Source organism: Lepidochelys kempii, chromosome 8, assembly GCF_965140285.1.
Source record: "Lepidochelys kempii isolate rLepKem1 chromosome 8, rLepKem1.hap1, whole genome shotgun sequence".
NCBI lineage: Eukaryota > Metazoa > Chordata > Testudines > Cheloniidae > Lepidochelys > Lepidochelys kempii.
The window spans coordinates 104595969-104617905 of record NC_136387.1 but is presented as its reverse complement, the minus strand read 5'-3'; the positions used below and the strand labels follow the sequence as shown (position 1 = coordinate 104617905).

At 40.6% G+C, this 21937-nt stretch overlaps 1 protein-coding gene and 1 non-coding gene across 6 annotated transcripts in view; both read right to left on the bottom strand.

The window, feature by feature from the left end:
- TESK2 (testis associated actin remodelling kinase 2) overlaps positions 1–21937 on the bottom strand; it is a 121570-nt gene that overhangs the window by 68517 nt on the left and 31116 nt on the right. For 4 of the 5 annotated variants that reach the window (XM_073357891.1, XM_073357890.1, XM_073357892.1 and 1 more), the window contains 2 exons: positions 17073–17194; positions 6151–6199 (listed from right to left, as the gene is read on the bottom strand). In XM_073357891.1, coding sequence (XP_073213992.1) covers positions 6151–6199; positions 17073–17194 — 171 coding nt within the window. Of the gene's footprint in view, positions 1–6150; positions 6200–17072; positions 17195–20687; positions 20907–21937 lie in introns of all 5 variants that reach the window. The other variant, XM_073357893.1, reaches the window with a different exon arrangement.
- Positions 17581–17685, bottom strand: LOC140916678 (U6 spliceosomal RNA). The gene has a single exon (XR_012160593.1). It is a non-coding gene; the product is annotated as a U6 spliceosomal RNA (small nuclear RNA).

Genomic DNA, 21937 nt, shown 5'->3' with positions numbered 1-21937 from the left:
ACATTCTCTCCTCGCAATCAGGGCCTGGCTCCAGCAGTATATTATAAGTACTATAAATAAAACTACCCCCCCGAGACCTCAAATCCCACTGATTGCACTTAAAATTTGCCTACAGTGGGCATGGGGAAGGGAAAGTAATTTCCAGTCAATGCAAACAGACACACTGGAGACAAAAAATTCCCTACCAAAGCAATAGAAACTTCCATTAGCACTAGCTGGAATTATGAGCACAAAATATAAAATAAGGAGCCACAGAGCAAGGGGGAGGAGGGGGGAGATTCTGAACTGCTACATAACAGCATCCTTCTCAAGACAATGACAGAAGATGATTGATGGGAGTAAAAGTAGCAGTGTCTTGTTCAATAAGCTATTCAAATATAATGTGTCAGAACAATCCAATAGGAATCCCCTTGTCTGAGCTGAAAATTAACGTGTCTGGAAGTATTTGCATTGTAAACTGTTTTTCCTGAGGTTTAGTACCCAGTTGTAAAAAACACCTCCTTAAGTTGAAACTCTGCACAGGTTCAGTCAATCCCTTTAGGGTTTTTTTTTTTTTAAACAAAAGAAATGTCCATAGCAGCACTTAATATATTTTCCATGTAATGCTTTTTGGCATACCTACACGCATTAACACCCCATCTTCCCATACTGCAGGCTGCCAGCACATACTGCAGCAGAGAGCAGTGCGGCAGCATGTGGAGGACTCAGGAAGCATTTCACACTTCAACACTCTTCCAGGAACCTGAGTGTGCAACATCTGTAAAGCATACTACACAAAGTGATTGGTGTGAAGAACTGCTGAGCAGAGGTAGAATCTACACTCAGCCAGGGAACCACTGAAGGGACATCAACTGCACTAGAAGGGTTATTTCCCTACTTTTCCTGTTCAGCATCTCCCACAGTTTTTCCCTCAGGACTGTAAGCAGATACATACACAGCATCTTACAGCCACGGTTGCCTCAATGGATCTGGGACTCCTGAAACACCTAACGCATAGGGCCTAGTACGGATGCTAACAGTACGGGCTTCCAGGGAATTTCCCCAGACATTGGAGGATGGAATTACAATGACTGGCTGAATGAGTGTAGCAACACCACAATGGAGAGAAATTTCGGTACACTGGGCTGGTGGTAACAAGCCCAGTGTTGCTACCATCCAGCACGATCAACACTTATAAAATATCTGGGGATGGCATTTGCGTGTTGTTTGCATGGCACTGTGCAGACACTGCAAGCTCAGGACGTCCCAACCAAGTTTATAGCAATATTTTTTCAGCTGACGTACACAAGGCTGCTGGGGCTTTGGTTTCCCTTCAACAATTCTGCACCACGAATATATAAAACTCAGACTGTGTGTAAAATGGTTTCATATATCTTCAGCATGAAAAGCATTTTACAAAAATCTTACTGGTCCCTTACTCAGAGCCTCCTCAGAGGGACTTGAAGGAAAAAGTTGTACAAGGACAGTGAACACTTAATGAGTGGCTGCTATCTACTGAATGAAGCAAATCCAGATGTCCCCCTTTGCACACTACAGCCCTGTTGTATTAAAGCATCAGTTCCACTTTCCAAATGTTTTTAATGGTGTGTTTGCAAGGGTACATACTGTATTACTGCTCAAAAGAGAGAGATGCCGCAGCTTCCAGTCTGAATAGCACACTGAACACATTCAATATTGATTATGCTGTGGAACTATAACATATCCAGAGTCCCAGTCCAGTCCAATTAATTCCACTTTCATATTTTGGAAACCCCATGCATTAAGCTGTTTCTTGGCCAGACAGTTTTCAAACAAAACCCATTTCTGAGGGGGACAATTAAAAACGAGTACAAATGCTGCCAAAAGGAAAAGAAACAAAACAAAACCAAGCACCAGAATATCAACACTTTCCAGAAGCAGACAACTTATGTTCTGCAGATCTCAGCATGCTCAGATTCTTGTATGCTCAGACATGTGGAAAAAGTTTTGTTAAATGTAACACTCTACTTGCCACCTGCCAGGAGTAAAGTGCTAGATACCGGTAACACAAATCCTGAACAGCCAGATGACGACCTCTAAAATTCTCAGAGCTAGTCGAATGGATTTTATGGCTACTTTCCTCCCTCTTGATGGTATTTGCATGCCTCAAGAAAATTCATGTACAATACACTACATTTGCTAGAAGGCCTCAGCTTTCTTCAGATTACTATTTGTCACAGGAACAAATACATACAAAAATAAATTAAATTCTTTGTTCAGATGTTAATTTTAAATCTCCAGAATCACAGAACTGGAAGGGACCTCGAGAGGCCATCTAGTCCAGTCCCCTGCACTTGTGGCAGGACCAAGTATTATCTAGACAATCCCTGACAGGTGTTTCATAGAATCATAGAATATCAGGGTTGGAAGGGATCTCAGGAGGTCATCTAGTCCAACCCCCTGCTCAAAGCAGGACCGATCCCCAATTTTTGCCCCAGATTCCTAAATGGCCCCCTCAAGGATTGAACTCACAACCCTGGGTTTAGCAGGCCAATGCTCAAACCACTGAGACCTGCTCTTAAAAATCTCCAATGATAGAAACTCCACAACATCCCTACACAATTTATTCCAGTGTTTAACCACCCTGACAGGAAGTTTTTTCTGATGTCCAACCTAAACCTCCCCTGCTGCAATTTAAGCCCACTGCTTCTTGTCCTATCCCCAGAGGTTAAGAAAAACAATTTTCTTCCTCCTCCTTGTAACAACTTGTACATACTTGAAAATTGTTATGTCCCCTCTCAGTCTTCTCTTCTCCAGACTCTCTCTTTTCCAGACTGTTATCCTTCTGAAAACATCATTGTTCCCAACCACAGTAAAAGCGTAGGTCCTCTGTACTACACAGATTTCATGTCAACAAATTTTAATTTATTTTTAAGCAGCTTTCATAGTCTGGAAATAGATTTAATTAATTTAGAAAAATCTTCAGTGCTGTCAGAGTCCGAAGGCCTCCATCTATCCAAAGAACAGGTCCAGCACAGGTTGCAGTAGGGTTGCCACCCATCCAGTTTTCACCCACACAGTCTGAGTTTCAGTTTTTGTGTCCAAGTGCCATTTGACAAGTCCTGATGTCCAGTTTTTTTTAATCTGCGGGGGAAGAGGCGGAGCAGCAGTGGGGCCTTGGGAGTCTGGTTACCAGCTATTAGAAAAGTGGAAACCCTAGGCTGCAGTAATGGAAGATTCTGCTTTCACTGCCTCAACCATGCCCTAGAAAGCAGTGGCCTATTGAGATAACATAGTTCAACCTCTGCGTCCAATTCAGTCCTGGACAGCTCTCCTGAGAATGCCAATAAGGACAGAGGTTAGAATCAACCAAGCTGGTTGATTCCATTTTCTGGTTGATGGAATCCATTAACCAGAAAATGGAATGACACCAATTTATTTCATATAACCTAGTGAAGAGCCACCAGATGGTAGTTTAATTTTGGTTACTACTGTCACCATGGGCTGTATTGAAACTGGTGGCACTAGAGGTAAAGAATATGTATCCTACCACCAATTCCCTTAGCCGTTCACTTCTGCCCCTGTTCCCCAAGCCCCAGAAACTCCTTTAAGCTATATGACCAGTACTGTTCACAATATTCCAGAAGGGGGAATGACAGTATAACTGGCAAAACTTGGACTCAGAATTTATATACTGATATTACTCAGAACTTATATAGCACTTTACATTTTCAGAGCACTGTACAAATATGAACTAATACACCACAAAAGAGCTACTGTATTAAATGAATGCCTGCACATGCTCACTGCTTCCATGACCAAATGCCCATATGTAGCAATTTTATTATTTTGGCTGTAAATTAAATTTACCTGAGTTCTCACTTGGGCTGTAGCAAACACTATAATTAAAATTAGATACAACATTTCATCATAGCTCCCCTATTCTGTCTGGTCATAACTCTAAAACATTCTGCTTGGGTCTGAAACATCATTTTTTGCCTCAATCCAAAGGTAAAGTTTTGTGAAAGACTGAGGATTCTCTCTTCTATTATTTTGAATTACTGGTGACCAAAAACAGAGGAAACAAAGGTTGCCTATTTCGCTTGCCAAGAATTCAGAAATTGCTGAAGAAAGCAAGCATCTGCAAATTTAGCTACTACTCCATAGGAAGTTTCTCTTGGGTTTTTGTTCGCTTGTTTGCTTTTTGAAGAGGTGTTTAAAATGATAAGCATCTGGGAGGAAAATGTCATTTCTGAGCATGCTCAGTAGTATCTGCTAAGATTTTAGTAGAGCATAATGAAGTCCAATTACTTTTTGGACATGTTTAGGGGCAGGGAGGGGGTATTCTCCCTGCTTAGCCTGATCAAAGACCCCAAAAGAGACAAGCACTAATGATCAGGTAATGGGCATGAAGGAGTTTTACTTAAGCACACAGAGAAAAAATTCTTAAAACAACTTTGCTGGGTACTGGAGAATATCACAAAGATTGAGAAAACTGTCCATCTCACATTTTGAAGGTCTTCTCATAAATCTGCTGCATCCTGCAATTTTCTGAAAAGTCTAAGTTTTCATTTTAAAAACATCTCTTTTCCATTGTGAAAATACAGCTGTTAAAGTCTGCTAATGTGCTTCAGCCAAAGAGCAACAAAGGTGTGAACTCATCCTGTCCCTCCTTTACCCCATTCACCCCCAATGAATTCTGACCTTCAAAGCCAATGTGTATATCCATTCAAGTCTGGACTACACATGCAAACTGGGCAAGCAGCAAACTGTGGGCATGCCTTTGACTGGCCCTGTTATGTTCTCTATTTGTTACTATTGTTTTACACACGATTACCCAATCTTCCCTTTCTACAGAGACTCCAAGGCATGCATGCCAAGTCCCTTTGGATAAAGGGCAATCATAGAATCACATGACAGAAAGGGATCTTGAGAGGTCATCTAGTCTAGTCCCCTGCACTCATGACAGGACAAAGTATTATTAGATATTCCTCCCCATTTTAATCATTAATGGAATCATGCATATTAACCTCTTGAAATGTTTTTTTCTCTCTAATAACTGGCTGCATTCTATAAAAAATATTTCACAAATGGTTATGGTGGGCAGATTCCTTCTGGTAAATAATAATTAAAGGTGATCTCACTCATACCTTTTTTAAAAAGCAACATACATTTTTAAGCAAAACAAAGTTACAAATAAAGTTACATTGACAGTATTGTGGCTTTTTGCACGTTTTCATATTAGGCAGTTTTAAATACTTTTTGTCCTGTAAAAAAATATTCTAAAAGCACTGACATTCATGCAAGATTGCTAAGCAGAAAACTTTTGTTCTATTATTCATATAAAAAACCTAGTTATTTGTGGGAGTTTATCAAGACACTCAACAAAATGTCATAATGAAACAATATCCTGTGAAAATTTTGTCACTGGGGAAAAAAAGTCAAGTACTTTTCTTGTATACATCATATGCACAGCACAACAAAATCAGTGTGTGAAAGGAGCAAACCTGAATTATGAGGATTGCTATGTCTCCCCCACCACATGAAATGTGGTACCAGTTTCTTTTTTAAAACACAGTATCATGTAAAGAAAAAACTGCAACATCTCATGTAGAAACTTATCCTCCAAATATGACTTCATGTCTAGTTTTATTACAGTACCTAGTTTAGTAGAAGATACTTTATCATACAAGTTAGTCAACTCCCAACTCTCCCAGGGCGAGTGTTCTGTGCTCCAATTTATGTGAACAGAACAGGTAATTATCAAGTGATCTATTCATTCCCTGTCCCCCATTCCCAGCTTCTGGCAAACAGAGGCTAAGGACAACATCCCTGCCCATCCTGGCTAATAGTCATTGATGGACCTATCCTCCATGAACTTATCTAGTTATTTTTTGAACCCTGTTATAGTCTTGGCCTAGATACTCTTTTGGATACTCTGTTAATGGCCATTTTACATACCTAAATGTTGATTTTTCATCCAATTAAGGGTCAGTGTTTGAAAGCTGGGTGTTAGGAGTCTATTACTGAAACATAATTAAGAAGCCTGATTCTGTAACATTTACAGTAAGTGATCCTATCAAAGCCAGTGGGACTACTTGCATAAGTAACTGCTACTCAACAAAATGTAGAATCTGGACCCAGGGGAGTACACAAAACAAACAGTTCAGTACTGAACATAAACAGTCTTACCTCAGTCAGTGCATGCAGTTGTCCTTGATGTACACAGACACCCATAAACCTACAAAATACAGAACAAAGGTTTTTTAAAATATATAAATAAAAACAACAGAAGTAAAAAGAGAAGGTGGTTCAATGTTCAAGCATTAGAAACAAGCAAGGATCAGTGTGGTGAAAACTGTACATCTCAGGTCGGAACATTTAAAATCCTAGCTTAACAGAAGGGTGAGGGGCTATGGTACAATATTTTGAATGCTCAGTTCAATAGAGCTCAGGAGACAAGACTCAGACTCAAGTGGAAAATTACTCACTAAAGGGGTAAATTGTCTCATTTTCTCCAAGCCTTGAGGAAAGGACAACATATAGCTATGTCACCAGGGGAAAGGAAAGGGGTCAAAGTCACAATTAATTATCTTGCTTCGTACTTACTCAGGGACGGACAGCCAAGCTGAGTAATCAGCTACAAGCCAATACAAATAGCAAATTACTTCCCCTTCTGGACTGGCTACTTTGTGCTAGCTGCTATTGAAAGGTGTGGGGAGAAGAGAAGCATCTTATGCTCCCACATTCTCTTGCACCGTCACATAGGGCAAGTGAACATTTTACCCTGAATGACTATTTCATCATTTGATTTCAAAACACTCAGACTGTAATCAACTACTTAGACGGTAAGCTCTTTGGGGCTGGGACCATCTCTCTGTGGTGTGTTTGTATAGCACCTACCACATTGGGGTCCTTGTCCATGTCCTAGTATGGGTACTCCAAAAGCACCTATCATTCTTAGTTTTTAAGCACAATGAAGAGAATAGCATGCTAAACATTCAACCTTAGGTTACAGGAGTGCAATCAGAATCTCATTTGCACACCTCACCTCCCCCATCCCTCCAGGTTAAACTCCTTGTGTTCACCACAAACGGGCAATTTGTGTAGCAGCGGTCACCCTGGGTGTGGCAAAATGTGAATGAAGACTAGTAAAGCAGAATGTAATACTGTCTCCCATTAGAAAGTTAAATTAAAGCCTGACTTTTTACAACTATATAGACTCCAGAAGTGTACAGTTGATTCCATATCATTGTCATACGAGGTGTGTGCTTCATAATACAACCATTTGCAGTTGTATCATTTACAATTTGATCACTTAGAGGTAAAAAACATGTTGACTATTAAGTTGTGTTAATGGCTGACAGAGGAATTCTTCCACACACTCTCTTATTCCCCCCCCACAAAAAAGTGTGTGAGCAGAAATGCATGATTTCAGTAAATGCGACCATTCTGGATGTGACAGAGGAACCTCGTGAAGGTTGATTTGTAGAAATAATGACCTTTTATATCCTAAAACACTTCTGTATTTAAAAGCAAAATGATGCAAGGGACACGTAGTACTAGTTAAGCTAAGCTGCTTTTGAAGAAATGAATGATCCTTACTGTTCTTTTGTCTAACAGCTGACTGGTAAATTACAGGCAACCCAAGAAAAACAATATAGATAAGGGACTTTGCATAAGCTGAGCTGTGAAAATCTGTTTTCTGTAACTGGGAGGAAAAAAATGGAACTTGCTCCATAAAATCTGCTGTTCCACTGCTCTTGCCCCATATGATATCTATCTTTATCATGGGGAAAAAAGTGAAAATGTGAATACTCTCTGGTTCATATAATGCAAAACTATGGTGAGATCAGAAAGAGATTTTTGGATATCCAGTCTATAAAACTGCTGACTCTTCTCTCCTAAGGGCAACTACTTAAAAGAAAATCTGTAAATAGGTCATTCATATTTAAAAACCGTTAAAAGGTCAGAAATACATCTGTTCAAGAAGTGACTGACATTATGCAGGCGAACTCTGAAATACACTTGATTAAACTAAGGCCATTGAGCTGCACCACACAGAGTTACAGCTTCATTCACAAAACAATGAAGCCTGATATGCGATTGTGGTCTTCCAGGACATTTAGATCCTAGACTCCAGCGGCTACTCCTGCACAAGTTCCGAGAGCTTGAAAATTTATTTTGTCCTTTGTGAAACGAAGATTGATGATATATTGCTGGTAATAACATTTATTATTGCAACATTTTTGCTCAGTTAAAAAAGTTGACCTTTGTGGCAAATACATACACTAACATTTCAACCAACCCAGATATCTAAAACAGGCTATGAAGAATTTATACTCCCTTTTCTTTCAAGACAAGAATCAAATGGTGTGTACTAGGAACACAAGTCTCATGGCTTATGCAATATATCTGACAAAAGAAGCTGGACTCAGATTATCATTTTAGATAGAAGATAATACAGTACATCTAGGCAGTAGGAATTCTATAGTTAAATTTGTAAAACAGCTTCCAACAGAAGCTCACACACTAACTCACTCAGACACACAAAATCCTGACAACTATTTTTTTTTTAAATGTGGAACCTCCATCTAAGAATCTTCAAACATTTCACAAAAAAAGAATGAATTAACCCTACACATTCATGACAGACGAAGGTCTTTTGGAAAAGAACAGGTTTTTTAAATGTATGTAAATAAAGTCTGATGTTAATCCAACAAGATGTTTGTGAGACAAGGTTGTTCTTCGTGGAAGGGAATGGTGAAGGCCACAGAAGAAAAATAACTGGCAAAAAAGCAGGTAGAATTCAGAAGTTTCAATGATGTTAGCCAGTTCTGATGGAATTTGTAAATTTTTTCAGCTAAACTGCTTGGGTCACAGGAGGTCTCAGTATCAAACCAGCAAATTATTTTATTCCAATTGTCTTATTTAATATATCTTTCCACATCCATTATAGTAAAAAATATAGTCTATATCAAAAGTAACCTACCGCAGGTTTCACAAAGGTCTTTTTGTTTTTTAAATACTAAAACCATTAGTAAAATTGAAACAGCCATTTAGTGGGTGTTCACACACCCACATTTAGGCTGAAGAGGAATAGAAAGCAGTAAATGTGAAACACTAAGATACTGATGTGACAGATTTATTAAAAATAAGAAAAGTTTGAGACAAAAAAATAGCTAATTTCATCTGTTCATTTGGAAGGTATAAAAGCTAAAGTAAGGTAAGGCCAATAAGATTTGACAGTGTCTCTATCAGAGAGAAACAAACGGAAAAAGATGCCATGTTCTGCAACCTACTACTGTGAGCACTCAGATACTGCAGGAATAGGCAGCAGTTCAAAACCCTAAGGCAGCTGTTCAAAATCCTAGAAACAAGAACAAAATTAAAAACAAACAATGAGAAACACTGGCTTTCTGTTTGGGAAATAAAGATGTTTCTACCCCTTAAACAGAACTGAAACAAGTCTTAGTAGCTATGAGCTCACATAAACAGGCTAGATTTCTAAAACCCCACACTATTAGAAACTGCCATGCAAGCAAAAAGAAACCAGGACAGTGTTGTTAATATATTTATAAGCAACATAAATTGTATCATTTAATCATTACCAAAGAATGCAACTCTTTTTGAAAATCTGGAAAACAGGTTTAACAGACATAGCTCCGCCAATCCAAATTCCTGGATAACATGCTCCTGTGGGTGCTGTATCAGGCAACAGTGAGCCTCCGAGCTAACCCAAATACTGCTGAAAAATAATTGTGCTGAAGGTAATATAGGCAGCTGCTATTTAGAAGATACAACTACTTAGTTAGATTTAGAAATTCTTTGCCCCGAGTGAGATTCCATTTATCTGGATAGGCAGTAGACCTGCTTGCTGATCCTTTAAGGATTATTCCTCTTGGTGAGATGCACTGTCTTCAGTGCTGAGAAAATGAGGGTTTATATAAATATACTTGTACCATGGCACTGAATATCTGTGGAGGGCAGGGTATGGCTATGACCCTAAGCACTCTGTAGTCAAACCCTACTCACACTACTTCAAAGATATTTGTACGAATCTCATGAGGTATCGTCTGAAAACTAAACACCACATTGGTCATTAATATCATTGTGGAATATATATTATTCACAATAATGCCAATCATAACAATGCCACATGTAAAATTATTATTGTCCTCTGAGTCTCTGGCTGGCTGGCAGACAGGCAGTTTTGGGGGAAGTTCAGGACTGAGGCTATGTTGGGGTCACTTGGCTAGTAGTAACCAAGACTGGCAGAGACCAGTGTAACAAGCAAGCTGCTGGAGTCAGAATTACTGAACCAGGGCTGTTTACAACACAGACTCAGTGCATGTTTGTTTGCTGGTTGCAGGGCCAGCTCCAGGCACCAGCAAAACAAGCAGGTGTTTGGGACGGCACATTTCTAGGGGCGTCATTCCGGCGCCAGCCATGCTGCCCCTAGCAATGTGCCCCTGCTGCCCCAGCTCGCCTCCGCCTGCTCCCCTGAGTGCACTGCCACCGCTCCGCTTCTCCCCCCACCCCCAGGGTTGCCACGTGCGAAACAGCTGTTTCAGGCAGCAAGCCTGGGAGGGAGGGAGGGAGAAGCCAAGTGGTGGCGCGCTCGGGGGAGGCAGCAGTGGTGGAGCAGAGGTGAGCTGGGGTGGGGAGCGGTTCCTCTACCCCCTCCCCGTTACTTCCTGCACTCCCCCCACCCTTGCTCACCTCCGCTCCGCCTGCTCCCCTGAACGCACTGCCTCTCCCTCACCTGAGAGGGAGAGGGGAGAAGCGGAGTGGCAGCGTGTTCAGGGGAGCAGGCGGAAAGGAGGTGAGCTAGGGTGGGGGGTCGTGGGGGGGAGCCGCAGGAAGCAATGAGGGGGGAATGCAGCACACCCAGGGGAGGAGGCAGGGCCGGGGATTTGGGGAAGGGGTTGGGAAGGAGCGGAGTTGTGGCGGAGCCAGGGGCGGGGGGCACGAAAAAAAAGCGGGGGCAGCCAAAAAATTTTTTGCTTGGGGCGGCAAAAATCCTAGAGCCGTCTCTGGCTGGTTGGGAGTGTCCAGACAAGGGAGCTACAGCAGCAGGGCATTTTAAGGCACCCAGGGTAACTGGGCAGGAGATGACAACCTTTAACTGGTCTGGATTGCACCCCAAAAATGTGACAACCAACACAGGGAATGACTTCAGTAAATCTGCACTAAAACCTTCCATAGTTGTACTAGATGCTACTAAATAAAAATGCATTTTAACAACTTTTTACTGTTGACACTGTAATCCATATCACATTTTAGTCCAAAGGTAAGTCATCTCAACTAGCCCTTTTTCAGCTTCATAAATTTTTATTTATATTTATATATGTTACACCAGTATGTGCAAACCATTTCTAAAAGAATTCTTTTGAGGATCCAGGTAATAGGGAAAAACAAACCTGTTAAATCATTTTCCGGCTCCCATCTGTTAATTACAAATCATTGTTCAGCATAAACATATTGAGTGTGCTAAAAACAATGCCAGCAGTCAGCCTATTATAACATACTCAAATCACAAGTTATTCCACTGATGGGAGGGCTTGACAGGGACCAACTGAAGCAAAAGGAAATAGATTGGCATTATATTTCAAGGATGCTGAATTTATGTGTGCGAGCAGATGAAAAATTCTCCTTCAAGAAAGCTCAAACGACACACATACACAGACTTTATTTTAGTTTTACTACATTTGCAGACGGTGGGGTTTAATCAACGAGTCAATCTGCCTGCATGTTCGCTGCCAAACACACAGCAATACTTTAAAGTGCTCCCATGAGGACATTTAAGACATGAGCTAAGACTTTGTGTCTAGAACATTTTTATATATAAAGGTCCCTAAAGTACTTATTAAATAAAGAAGCATTTTTCATGCAAACAGTAGTGATATTAAAGCCTGAAATTCAATCACATACTGAAAATGCACTAATCTAAAAGACAGCACAGGAGAGGAAGGACTTGGGTTAACAGACTGCCCCATCAGTGAGCACTACAGAACACAGAGCAGGACAAAAGAGCATTGATTTCACAAGGATCAGAGTCCTGTAGATTGCCTTGGGTAGGAACTCCTGAATATGATGCATGTCAATATCAGCAACCAAGACTTCTCTCCTACATTTCTCTTTAAGGGTTAACTTGAAACCATCTATTGAATGATATAAGTTAGGGCCCAGAAAATGATTATGCAAAAATGGCACCTTCTTACTCAAGAGATCTATTCCCAGTGTGTGTTCAGAGTCATGCCTAATGACTTTAATGACAGAACTAAGTTTATATCGCTTTTTATTTCCGTTAGCTCCACTGTGCCAATATAGCTACAAGAGAAGGTGACAAAATATATTCAAAAATATCCCCTGGAGAGATGAAAAAAGTGGCTCCATTTTTGTTTTATGTTTGTGTGTGTGCAGAGATAATCCATAGGGTAGCATGGGCAATTTCTCATTTTCCTCAAGGGTACATTTGTGTTGGAGACCCAAAGATTCTATTTTTATAGATTCTCATGTTCAACATATACATGAGGTCACCGGGGTGACAGCAAGGCAGCTTGGGCTGCATTGTCTCCAACAGGTGGAGACCCAGTTTTAACTTTGCCCTGAGCCAGCAAGCTACCACAGCTGGGTCAGATGAAGTGGAGAGTTTGGGCAGCGGAATCTTTTAATATTGGTGACGATATGCAAGACACAAAGAACACAGCTAGACTACTTATTCCATGCCCAGAGCCAGGGGCAACAAATGATTCTATAGCCAGGAATTTCCAGCAATAAGGATGGGGCAATACAGCCAGCAGACAAGCAAAAGCAGTATTTCAACCAAATGAAATTAATTAATATTAGTGATGACAGTGATTTGATCAGTAAAGAAAAAACAAGTAACTTTATATTAGAATATTTAAGCTAAAGTGTGAGTTAACAGGAATGCTTGTGAAAAGAAGCCACCTAATTTAGTGTCAGACAAACGGTAGAACAATTAACATCAATGAGATAAAGAGGTTCCTGGCTACTAACTACACCAGGAAGACAAGTTAATGTGGAGAGGACAGAGATATAATTTTGCAAACCACTTCCTAAGAAAAAGATCCTCCCAACCACACAAAAAACCCCCACAGCATGGCTCTCAAAAGGTTTCAGTCTGCAGAACACAAGGAAGAGGGCCATCTGGTGATGTACAGATCATAGTTTGAAAACCACTGCCATAAAACAATTGCTTTTCACAGCACATCAGAGTTTATAAGAGATGAGGTGACTTATAATTACCTATTATGTAAGACCAAAGTTCACCTGAGAGTCAAGTGAAGAAGCTGCATTAGTTAAACATTGACCACAGCACAATTAGGTTTGATATCATGAGAGAGAACACCTTCCCTAGCAATAACAAAGGAAGATAATTTTAGGGGACAGATTTAAAAAGTGATGAAGAAAAGAGTGTTAAAAGCAAGCTGAAGCACAGAATAGTCTTTAAATCCCTGGAATGGAAAAGTTACATATTCAAAAGACTTAAAATTTACTAGGAAAGAACGGTTCTCTTTCAACCCAAATAAGAATCCCAGAAAGTCAGCCCAGAAAACCTTTCAACATAAACATACTATTGTAGAACATTCTCCTAATGACAGGATCTACATCTGATAGTGGTCCAGGCTACTGTTAGATGAGACTTACATGTGTGGTTTTTCCCCTCAGCACTAAATATTGCAAAAGCAAATGCATGTTGGATATGAATACATACATGAACAAAAAAAGTTTTAACAGGATTAACAGCCTATAGGCTCATTTCTTACAACAATGAATTAGAGGCACAGATGGAGTATAGACATCTGTACAAAAATATATAAATGAAAAGGAGTAAAGTAAAATACACATGGTTAAACAGAGTAGCACTTCATATTATTAGTTGGGGGACAGAGAGGAACAACTTTTTAAAAGGTGGAAATCCTGCTGCAATCATCCTTAGGAGATTGGAAAATACACTGTGCCAGGTAGGGCTCAATTCTGAACTAAAATTGAAAAGGACAAACACAAAATATCAATTACCTAAAATAGAAAGAAAAAACAAACTATCAGCATGGAGTAAGTGTGAGACAGATGAAGAACTGGAAAAGTGAAATACAATTTTTATATTGGAATTTACTGTAGACAATGAAGAAATTCCTATTTCAAGGGCACTTTCCAGTAGGGAAGATAAAGTCAGCAATTTTAATAGACAGTGACTTTTCCCCAAGGAAAAAGCCTCAAATCAAGCAATTTGAAAAACTTCAGTGAATTCTACTCTGAAAAAGTGAACACACAACAGGACAGGTGAGCTGAATAAGAAGGGGTCATTTTTACATAATCAGAGTTGTATGTGCTTACCTAAGGTGAGTGGGAGGGAATAAAGATTTATTACTGTCAGCTTTGCAGACCCACTGGCAGAGCAAACTGGAATATCTTCTGGTTCACATATAATCAACAGAATTATTGTTCCATTTCAGAGCAATCTGTGCAACACCATTGTTCTCAAATTATTCATAAATGAATAGGCCAGAAGGCAACATCAGATCATCTAGTCAGATCTTCTGCGTCACAGGACATTTCACCCAGTTACCCCGTATTAGACCCAAGTTACTTGTGTTCTCACTGACACCTGTGCAACCCCACCAAAAGCAGCAGGGCTACTTAGATGTAACTGAACGCAGCATTTGGCCAACAGATTCTCTATTACGGGTGATGACAAAGCACAAGCCAGAAAAGAAACAGGTTGACTTTCAGAGCAAGTTTGTAGGACTGTGTAGCGGGGTGGTTACCCGCTCCTGCCCTGTGGGGCTTGAGAACCAGCCCTGGGAGAGAGCCAGGGCTGAGAGCAAGAAAAGCTAGGCTGATTGGGGAAATGGCCGCAGCTGGGCCTATAAAGGGGCTGCTAGGCTGAAGCTTAGCCAGTCTCTCTCTGCATTCAGAAAGGGAAGGGCCTGGCTGCAGGGACCTGAGGGAGTACCTAGATTGGAGGAGGGCTGAGGGGGAAAGGCCTTGGGAGCAGGGGAGCTCCAGCCTCGAAACCCCCAGGCTGCGAGGCCTAGATTAGGGCCTATTAGGTGCTGGCGTTGCAAGGGGGCAGCCCACAGGTAGACAGAGGCAGCAGGTCCAAATCCCCTCACCTGTGATGAGTGGCTGATACACTGCAGTCTGTCCCAAGGAGCAGGGCTAAGAGATGACTGGCAGTAGCCGAGACTGAGGCTGGGTGGGGGTTCTCCAGGGAAGGGAGACCCTCAGGGATTGCTGGGGTTTACTGCCAGGGGGCAGCACCCCAGTGGGAGGCGGCACTGGGTCCTGGGAGGAACTGGGGCCAGCAGTAAGGGGGATCACCAGACAGCAGAGGACACTCCAGAGGTGGATGAGCTAATTCCCAAGGACAACCAGCAGGAGGCGCTGCCGGTTGAGTCCGGCTCTATTACAGACTAGCAATTAGAACATTCATCTGTTTTGCAAACTTGATATGGAAAGCACTGAGATACACTGATTGTAAAACAAAGTCTCTTCCAAATTGTATTCCAGTGCAACTCTATCAGCTGCCAGGAGGACCACACACCGCACAACTGAGTATTCAGAATGAAATGAAGTGAGGAATATTCTTTATAAAAGTTATTGCTCCCGAAGAACTGAAAGTTGCCCACATGATGCCACTAAAAAATATAAATAAAAAAGAGAACACCAACAGAAATGCTGGGAATTAGGCCAGTGAGCCCTACCTTGGTAAAGAAAAAGAAGGACTGAGAGTCTGATTAAGGGTAGATTAGTACAGCACTTGGATAAGTATAATCTAATAAGGTCAAACCAGCATGGCTACCGTAAGAAAAAATTGTGCCTCTCTAAACTGTTATTTGGAAAAAAATAATAAAATAGATTGACATGAACTGGAGGGGTACTTCATGGGGATTTTCAAACACTTCTGATAAGTGTTCCTCATGAGTGATTATTAAGGGGGGGAAAATGAGGTAAAGGAGTAAGGTGTATATTGCCTTGCATTAATAATTGGTTAAGAGTTGTTGCAAAGAACAGTAAAGTTAACAGTGAGTATATTCTAGGGTTTGATACTGGGACCAGAGTTATTTAAAAATATGGAAGAGGAAACTGTCATTTCAATTTAATAAGTATTACAGATTTAGACATTCTGGGGGCATTTTGCAAAGTAATGGTTCAATAAATTAACCATGTGTAAATGTAAAGGAATGCACATTGGCAAAATGAGCCTACACTGCTTACAAACACTGACAGGCTCTGAGCTTGATGGACTCCCCAAGGAAAAACTTCAGTCATCATCATAGTTCAGTCAGGATGTCTGCCAGGATGTTATGATGATTATCATCTGTACAGTGTACCCATGTTACTTGGGTACACTGTGCAGATGATAATCATCATCATATTAGATTCTAACAATGTTACAGCCTCAGCTGAAGCAGGTTTCAGAGTAGCACCCGTGTTAGTCTGTATTCGCAAAAAGAAAAGGAGTACTTGTGGCACCTTAGAGACTAAAAATTTGAGCATAAGCTTTCGTGAGCTACCGCTCACTTCATCGGATGCATACAGTGCCTCTTGCTGGTCACCTAACCTTCAGGAAAGTATGTCTGAGACTGAAAAGGAATAAAAGGGTGCAACAATAATAGCTGTTTAGAAGTATTTGGAAATGACATACGACAAGCTATTGCAAAATTTGGATGATTTACCCTTGAAAGGAGAAGTATTAATCAGAGCAGACTAATTTAATTCTACTTTCTATTCTTCAGTCCTGAAGCTTGATTATTATGTGACCCTTCACAATAGTTTTAACCTATGCACATTAAGACAGTAAGTGGACATCAAATCTCTTCCTTCATGTCAGTTGATTGATTGTAGGGACAATTACATTATGAAGACTTTAATGTTTGTCTGAGGAAACAGTTATTGCTTATTACTGGATGCAAAATGCCAATCTAGGTAATATGCTCTAGTATGAAAAATCCTATTTTAAAATTAGAGACTCTCTATCTTGTGGATCCATAAAGTTCCAGTTATACACAAAACCCTTTAAAAAAAGGTTCTTAGGAACCCTCTCTCACCCTCTTACTACCCAACAGAAAAAAACTCAGCACCTTAAGATGTTTGGATGACAGAGCCTGTTCATGAGCTGGATCTCTTTCAGCATATTTGCTCGGTTACTGCTCAGCATGTTCATCTTCAAAGCCATCACCTGGTCTGAAGTTTTGTGTCTCACCTACAGAATAAAAGCAAAATGAGCAGATGACATTTTGATGGCAGGAAATGTAAGGTCAATGAGCCATTAACAGAGTAGCATATAACAAGCAGCAGGACATATGGTCCTCATGTCTGAAACAAGTTGATAACTATGCCATCTCTAGCCTATAACATGACTTTCCATTACCAGAGTGCTTGAGTACCTCCCAAGTATTTAAAAATCATCATTTCTCCCCCTTCTGTCACTATTTGTAGGAGAAAAAGCTTATTAAGTTTAGAGGGTTTGCTTGCTTGTTCATATTTGTATGAGCAAGCGTAAAGAAACTGAAGAAAAAGTACACTGAAGAAATGCATTTTTTTTATTTAGCTCCAAACGTAGTTATTTCCATGGTCACTCAGTCTCTTTTTACTATGGAACGCTTCCCGAATTTGCGTGTCATCCTTGCGCAGGGGCCATGCTAATCTTCTCTGTATCGTTCCAATTCTCTTGAGAGGGGGAGTTCCACACTCTAAATCCCGTGAAAGCTGTCTCCAATGCACAATAGCCCCTCCTCTTCTCCTCCACCAGAGATGGCAATTTCATTGTTCCTGTGGAAGGCTGCTGTCATGAGAAATCATGGTGACGGATGATCTTCCAGAGGTGATCTGGAAGCTAGCTAGAGCCAACCCTACAGAGGTCTTTGGATATCAGGACAGAGACAGAGAGAGGAACTCTTCATCTATATTGCAAAGCAGCTCCATTTTGTTACACGAGTTCTTTCCACACACACCCCTGCATGAGATTTTGGCTCCATTCCCACTTCTAATTACTAGAAGTTCTGAAAAAGGTTAAGCTTTTACTTTTTTTGAGCAAGAAAACACACACAAAAAAAAACCTTAGCCAAACTGATGAATGGGAGTAGAAAAGCAAGATCAGCCATATATTCCTGCCTGACGCCCCCCCAAAATGGCTATTACCAAGCAATAAACAAATTCTCCTTTACATTATCAAATTCCACAACCATTCCTCTTACGCTGCTAATAGCAGACTGTCAAGGTAAAAACCTTGAGTTGTAACAAGTGTTTACCTGTGTCACTACACAACAGATATTAAGAGCAAATGCTAGCAATCCAATTCGTTTGTCATCATTTATGCTTTCTACTTTTCACATCTGTCTCAGGTTGGGAAATGAAAATCAGTTTCACCTTCAGATAATCAGTCTGTGTGGTACTGGAGCAGTGGTGCGCAGCCCGTGGGTCGCACGCTGCCCATCAGCGTAATCTGATGGCAGGCCACAACAGTTTGTTTACTTTGACTGTCCGCAGCTTCGAGTGGCCCCGATTCCCTGTTCCCGGCCACTGGGAGCTGCGGGCGGCCATGCCTGCGGATAGTTAATGTAAACAAACAGTCTCGTGGCCCGCCAGCAGATTACCTTAACGGGCAGGATGCAACCCGCGGGCTGCCCACCACTGCTCCAGTACCACGCAGGCTGGTTATTAGGAACTAAGCCAAAAGCCATGTCTGACAACTTGAATGTTACTTCATATAGCTGGTTCTGCAAAGCAGTGAGTTTACAATTACTGTGATATATTCTACACCTAAGGACAAATAAGTTTTACCCAATATTTCTTTGGCAAACCAAATTAAATTTTACAACTAATGAAAAAGAAATAAAATTTCTATTACTTTGTAAATCTATTCATTATATGCTTTAAAAAAAAAAAAGACTTCATTTTTCTGTCAGTGTTACATTTGTCTCCACTAGGCACTGTAAATTTAGAACCAAGAGCCCACAATACAGTAGGTATGCGGTTGGGTTTTTTTACAATTAATTTATTGATACAGAACTGTGCATATTTCCCCTTCATTAGCTTGTTCTTGGTCAAATGAAGAAAGCAAAAAGGGACTAGTGTCTTATTTTGAGAGAAAACACACAGTTCGATCAGAGGGCTATTGTTCCAGACTTTGGCATTAGATATAAGCAGGCACAGCCTGGGGGTGGGGGTAGGAGTTAATCTTATACCTAATTCAGCAGAATGTTCTACATAAAACTGCCCTGAAAGACTTATGAGCAAACTCAGATTCAGACTCAGTAGTGGCAATTGGGAGGGGTGTGGGAGTAGAAAAGAAACCCAGGGAGTTAGTTTAATTTTTCATTGTGGTATAAAAGTCATGACAAAGCCAAGATAAGGAAAGCAACAAGGTGTGCTGAGACAGCATAGGGCTGAGAGTCAATTCCCAAATTCTAATGTCAGCTCTGTCACTAACTCACTGAGTAGTTCTGGGCAAGTCACTTTACCTCTACACTTCAGTCTCCCCATCTATAAAACAAAGATGATTAAACTTACCTACCTGCCCGGGGTGTTGAGAACTTTAAATTTGTGGAGCACTCTGAAGATGTCCATGCTCTAATAAATTGGTTAGTCTCTAAGGTGCCACAAGTCCTCCTTTTCTTCATGTACTACTCAGTATCATCTCACCACCCAGGTTAAAGCATCTGCTAAATATTCCCTTGATTGCTCTGGTTTTATAACGTATAACCAAAATGTTTATAATATTATTATGGTATTTACATAAGCTACAGAAATTTTCTAAGATTAATAAAAGTTAAAACAGCTGAGTTTCTGCACCAGTACTTTGATAAGAGAACACACAAGCTATCCCTTCTCTAATAGGTCACAGCACAAGATTTGGCCTCAAATGCACACCATCATCTCTCTCCATTGCATACAAAACTTGTTAGTCATGAGGTGCCCCCAAAATAGTTTATTTGTTGATCTCCTTTTCAGAATCTGCATGGGGAATGTAAAGAGGAAACATTTCTATCAAAAAAAGTTTTGCTTTGAAAGCATTTCCCCTGCATTCCTTTTTAATCATTGAAAACACTTGTGTGTTTTTTTAAGAAGCTTCTCCTTCCTCTTTGAGCCTGCAGTGAAATCATGATCCTGTGTTTAGGATACCAGTCCATTGCTACAGAAGTGACTGATATCACAAATACAGTTTTAGGATTTCGCCAGAGCCTCAGATGAGAGAAGAAGATTACCATTCCTTTGTACCCAATTTTGTTATAAAAATCATGTAACTGATAGTAGAACTGATGCATCTAAATTTGCATCTTCCTGAAGACCTTTCTATAGTGCCACAATGACATTTGAATTTATATTATAAATAAATTTCTTAACACAATTTTATGTTAAGTATTTTCATGATACAGCCTCCAAGTTAGTTAGTTTTCTTGATGGAGAGCCACAATTTAGCCACACAACTCCCAATGTTATAAACATCTGGAGTTACCGTACATCCCATGAAACATCTTGGGACAGTATCTTCCAGTGCACTGTACTGCACACTGGGAACGGATGGGAAAAAGTGTATTACCACCACCACACTGATGCAGACAGTCTACATGAGCTCAGATCAATGTCCCTGTAACATTCATCTTTCCAACACACATGCGTGCCCACCGACACAATCAGCTGTCTCGAGCTGATCAAACATACCAAGACCAGTTTCTATCAGTCCTCTCACTAACCTTTACCATTTCTTCAAACACTCACCCGCCCACAACAGTCCAACAAATAGAAGGCCTAATCAAGCAATTCAGAAAAGAGAAAAAGAACTACTCATCTGCTGACAACAGAAAGCTGGACCTGACTGACAGAAGATGGCTAGAGTTTTAAATAGAAGCAATTTGGAATTCTCTCCTCGCCTCCCAGCTTCTTCACATCCACTGTCCAGGTCAAAGTATATCCTAAGCATTTGGGATGGAAAAGGAGAGGGTTTCAATTTACTACATCCACAATAGTTTTTGAACTTTTCTTTTCTATTCTTGATATATTCGTCAATCACACAAACATGCTCCATCACTTTTGCACACAGATAGGCACTAGCCACAAACCATTAAAATCCACCATTTAAGAGGCATCCGATTTCCCTGTTCTATTGTCACTACAAGAAACAAACTAAAAATTCCCACATAATAGGTCCATCACAGCAATCCTCCTGTTCTATGTACTCTCGTCCATAAGGTCACTCACATTAATATTGGAAGTATGCCAGCGTGTCCCACTTATATGAATAACAGGAACCCTGCACCTTTCCCTCAGTACCCTGCTGTGAAAGGGCTTACATAAACATGGATGTTTTGCCAGCTGGCAAAAATCAGAAAATCCCAGTGCAACCAGCCCAGCATATCTTCATCCAGAACAGAAAGCTCACAGATCATTTTAAATGTGCTTGAAAAGTTGTGAGGTCTAAGACAAAAGAGACATATTTTCATGCCAGTGTAGTCTTGCCACCTGCTTTTCTACTGGAAAACCACACAATGATAATGACTCACGTTGACATAGCCCTTTCATCCAGAAGGAAAGCAAGGCCCGACACTTCACAAATGACCAAAAAAAAAAAAAAAGAAGAAGAAATCACTGCAATCAACCAGAAGTGCAGTCACTATCTAGTTTATTCCGTCTTGGCTGTTAGCCTACGGGCACGTCTTCACTTTAACGTGGCTTGTGTAGTTGCAGCTTAAAAAACCCACCTCCACAAGGGGAAGAGCTCCCAGCACTGATGCACTGTCTACATTGGCACTGTACAGCGCTGAAACTTGCAGCGCTCAGAGGGGTGTTTTTTCACACCCCAAGCGAGAAAGTTGCAGTGCTGTAAAGTGCCAATGTAGACAAGCCCGTAGTCTCTGAACACCTTTATTATCTTGTAATTAAGTACCCTATTTAACTGCAATACACCAACAATTTAGCATAGGAAGTTTTAAAAGGTCAAACAATT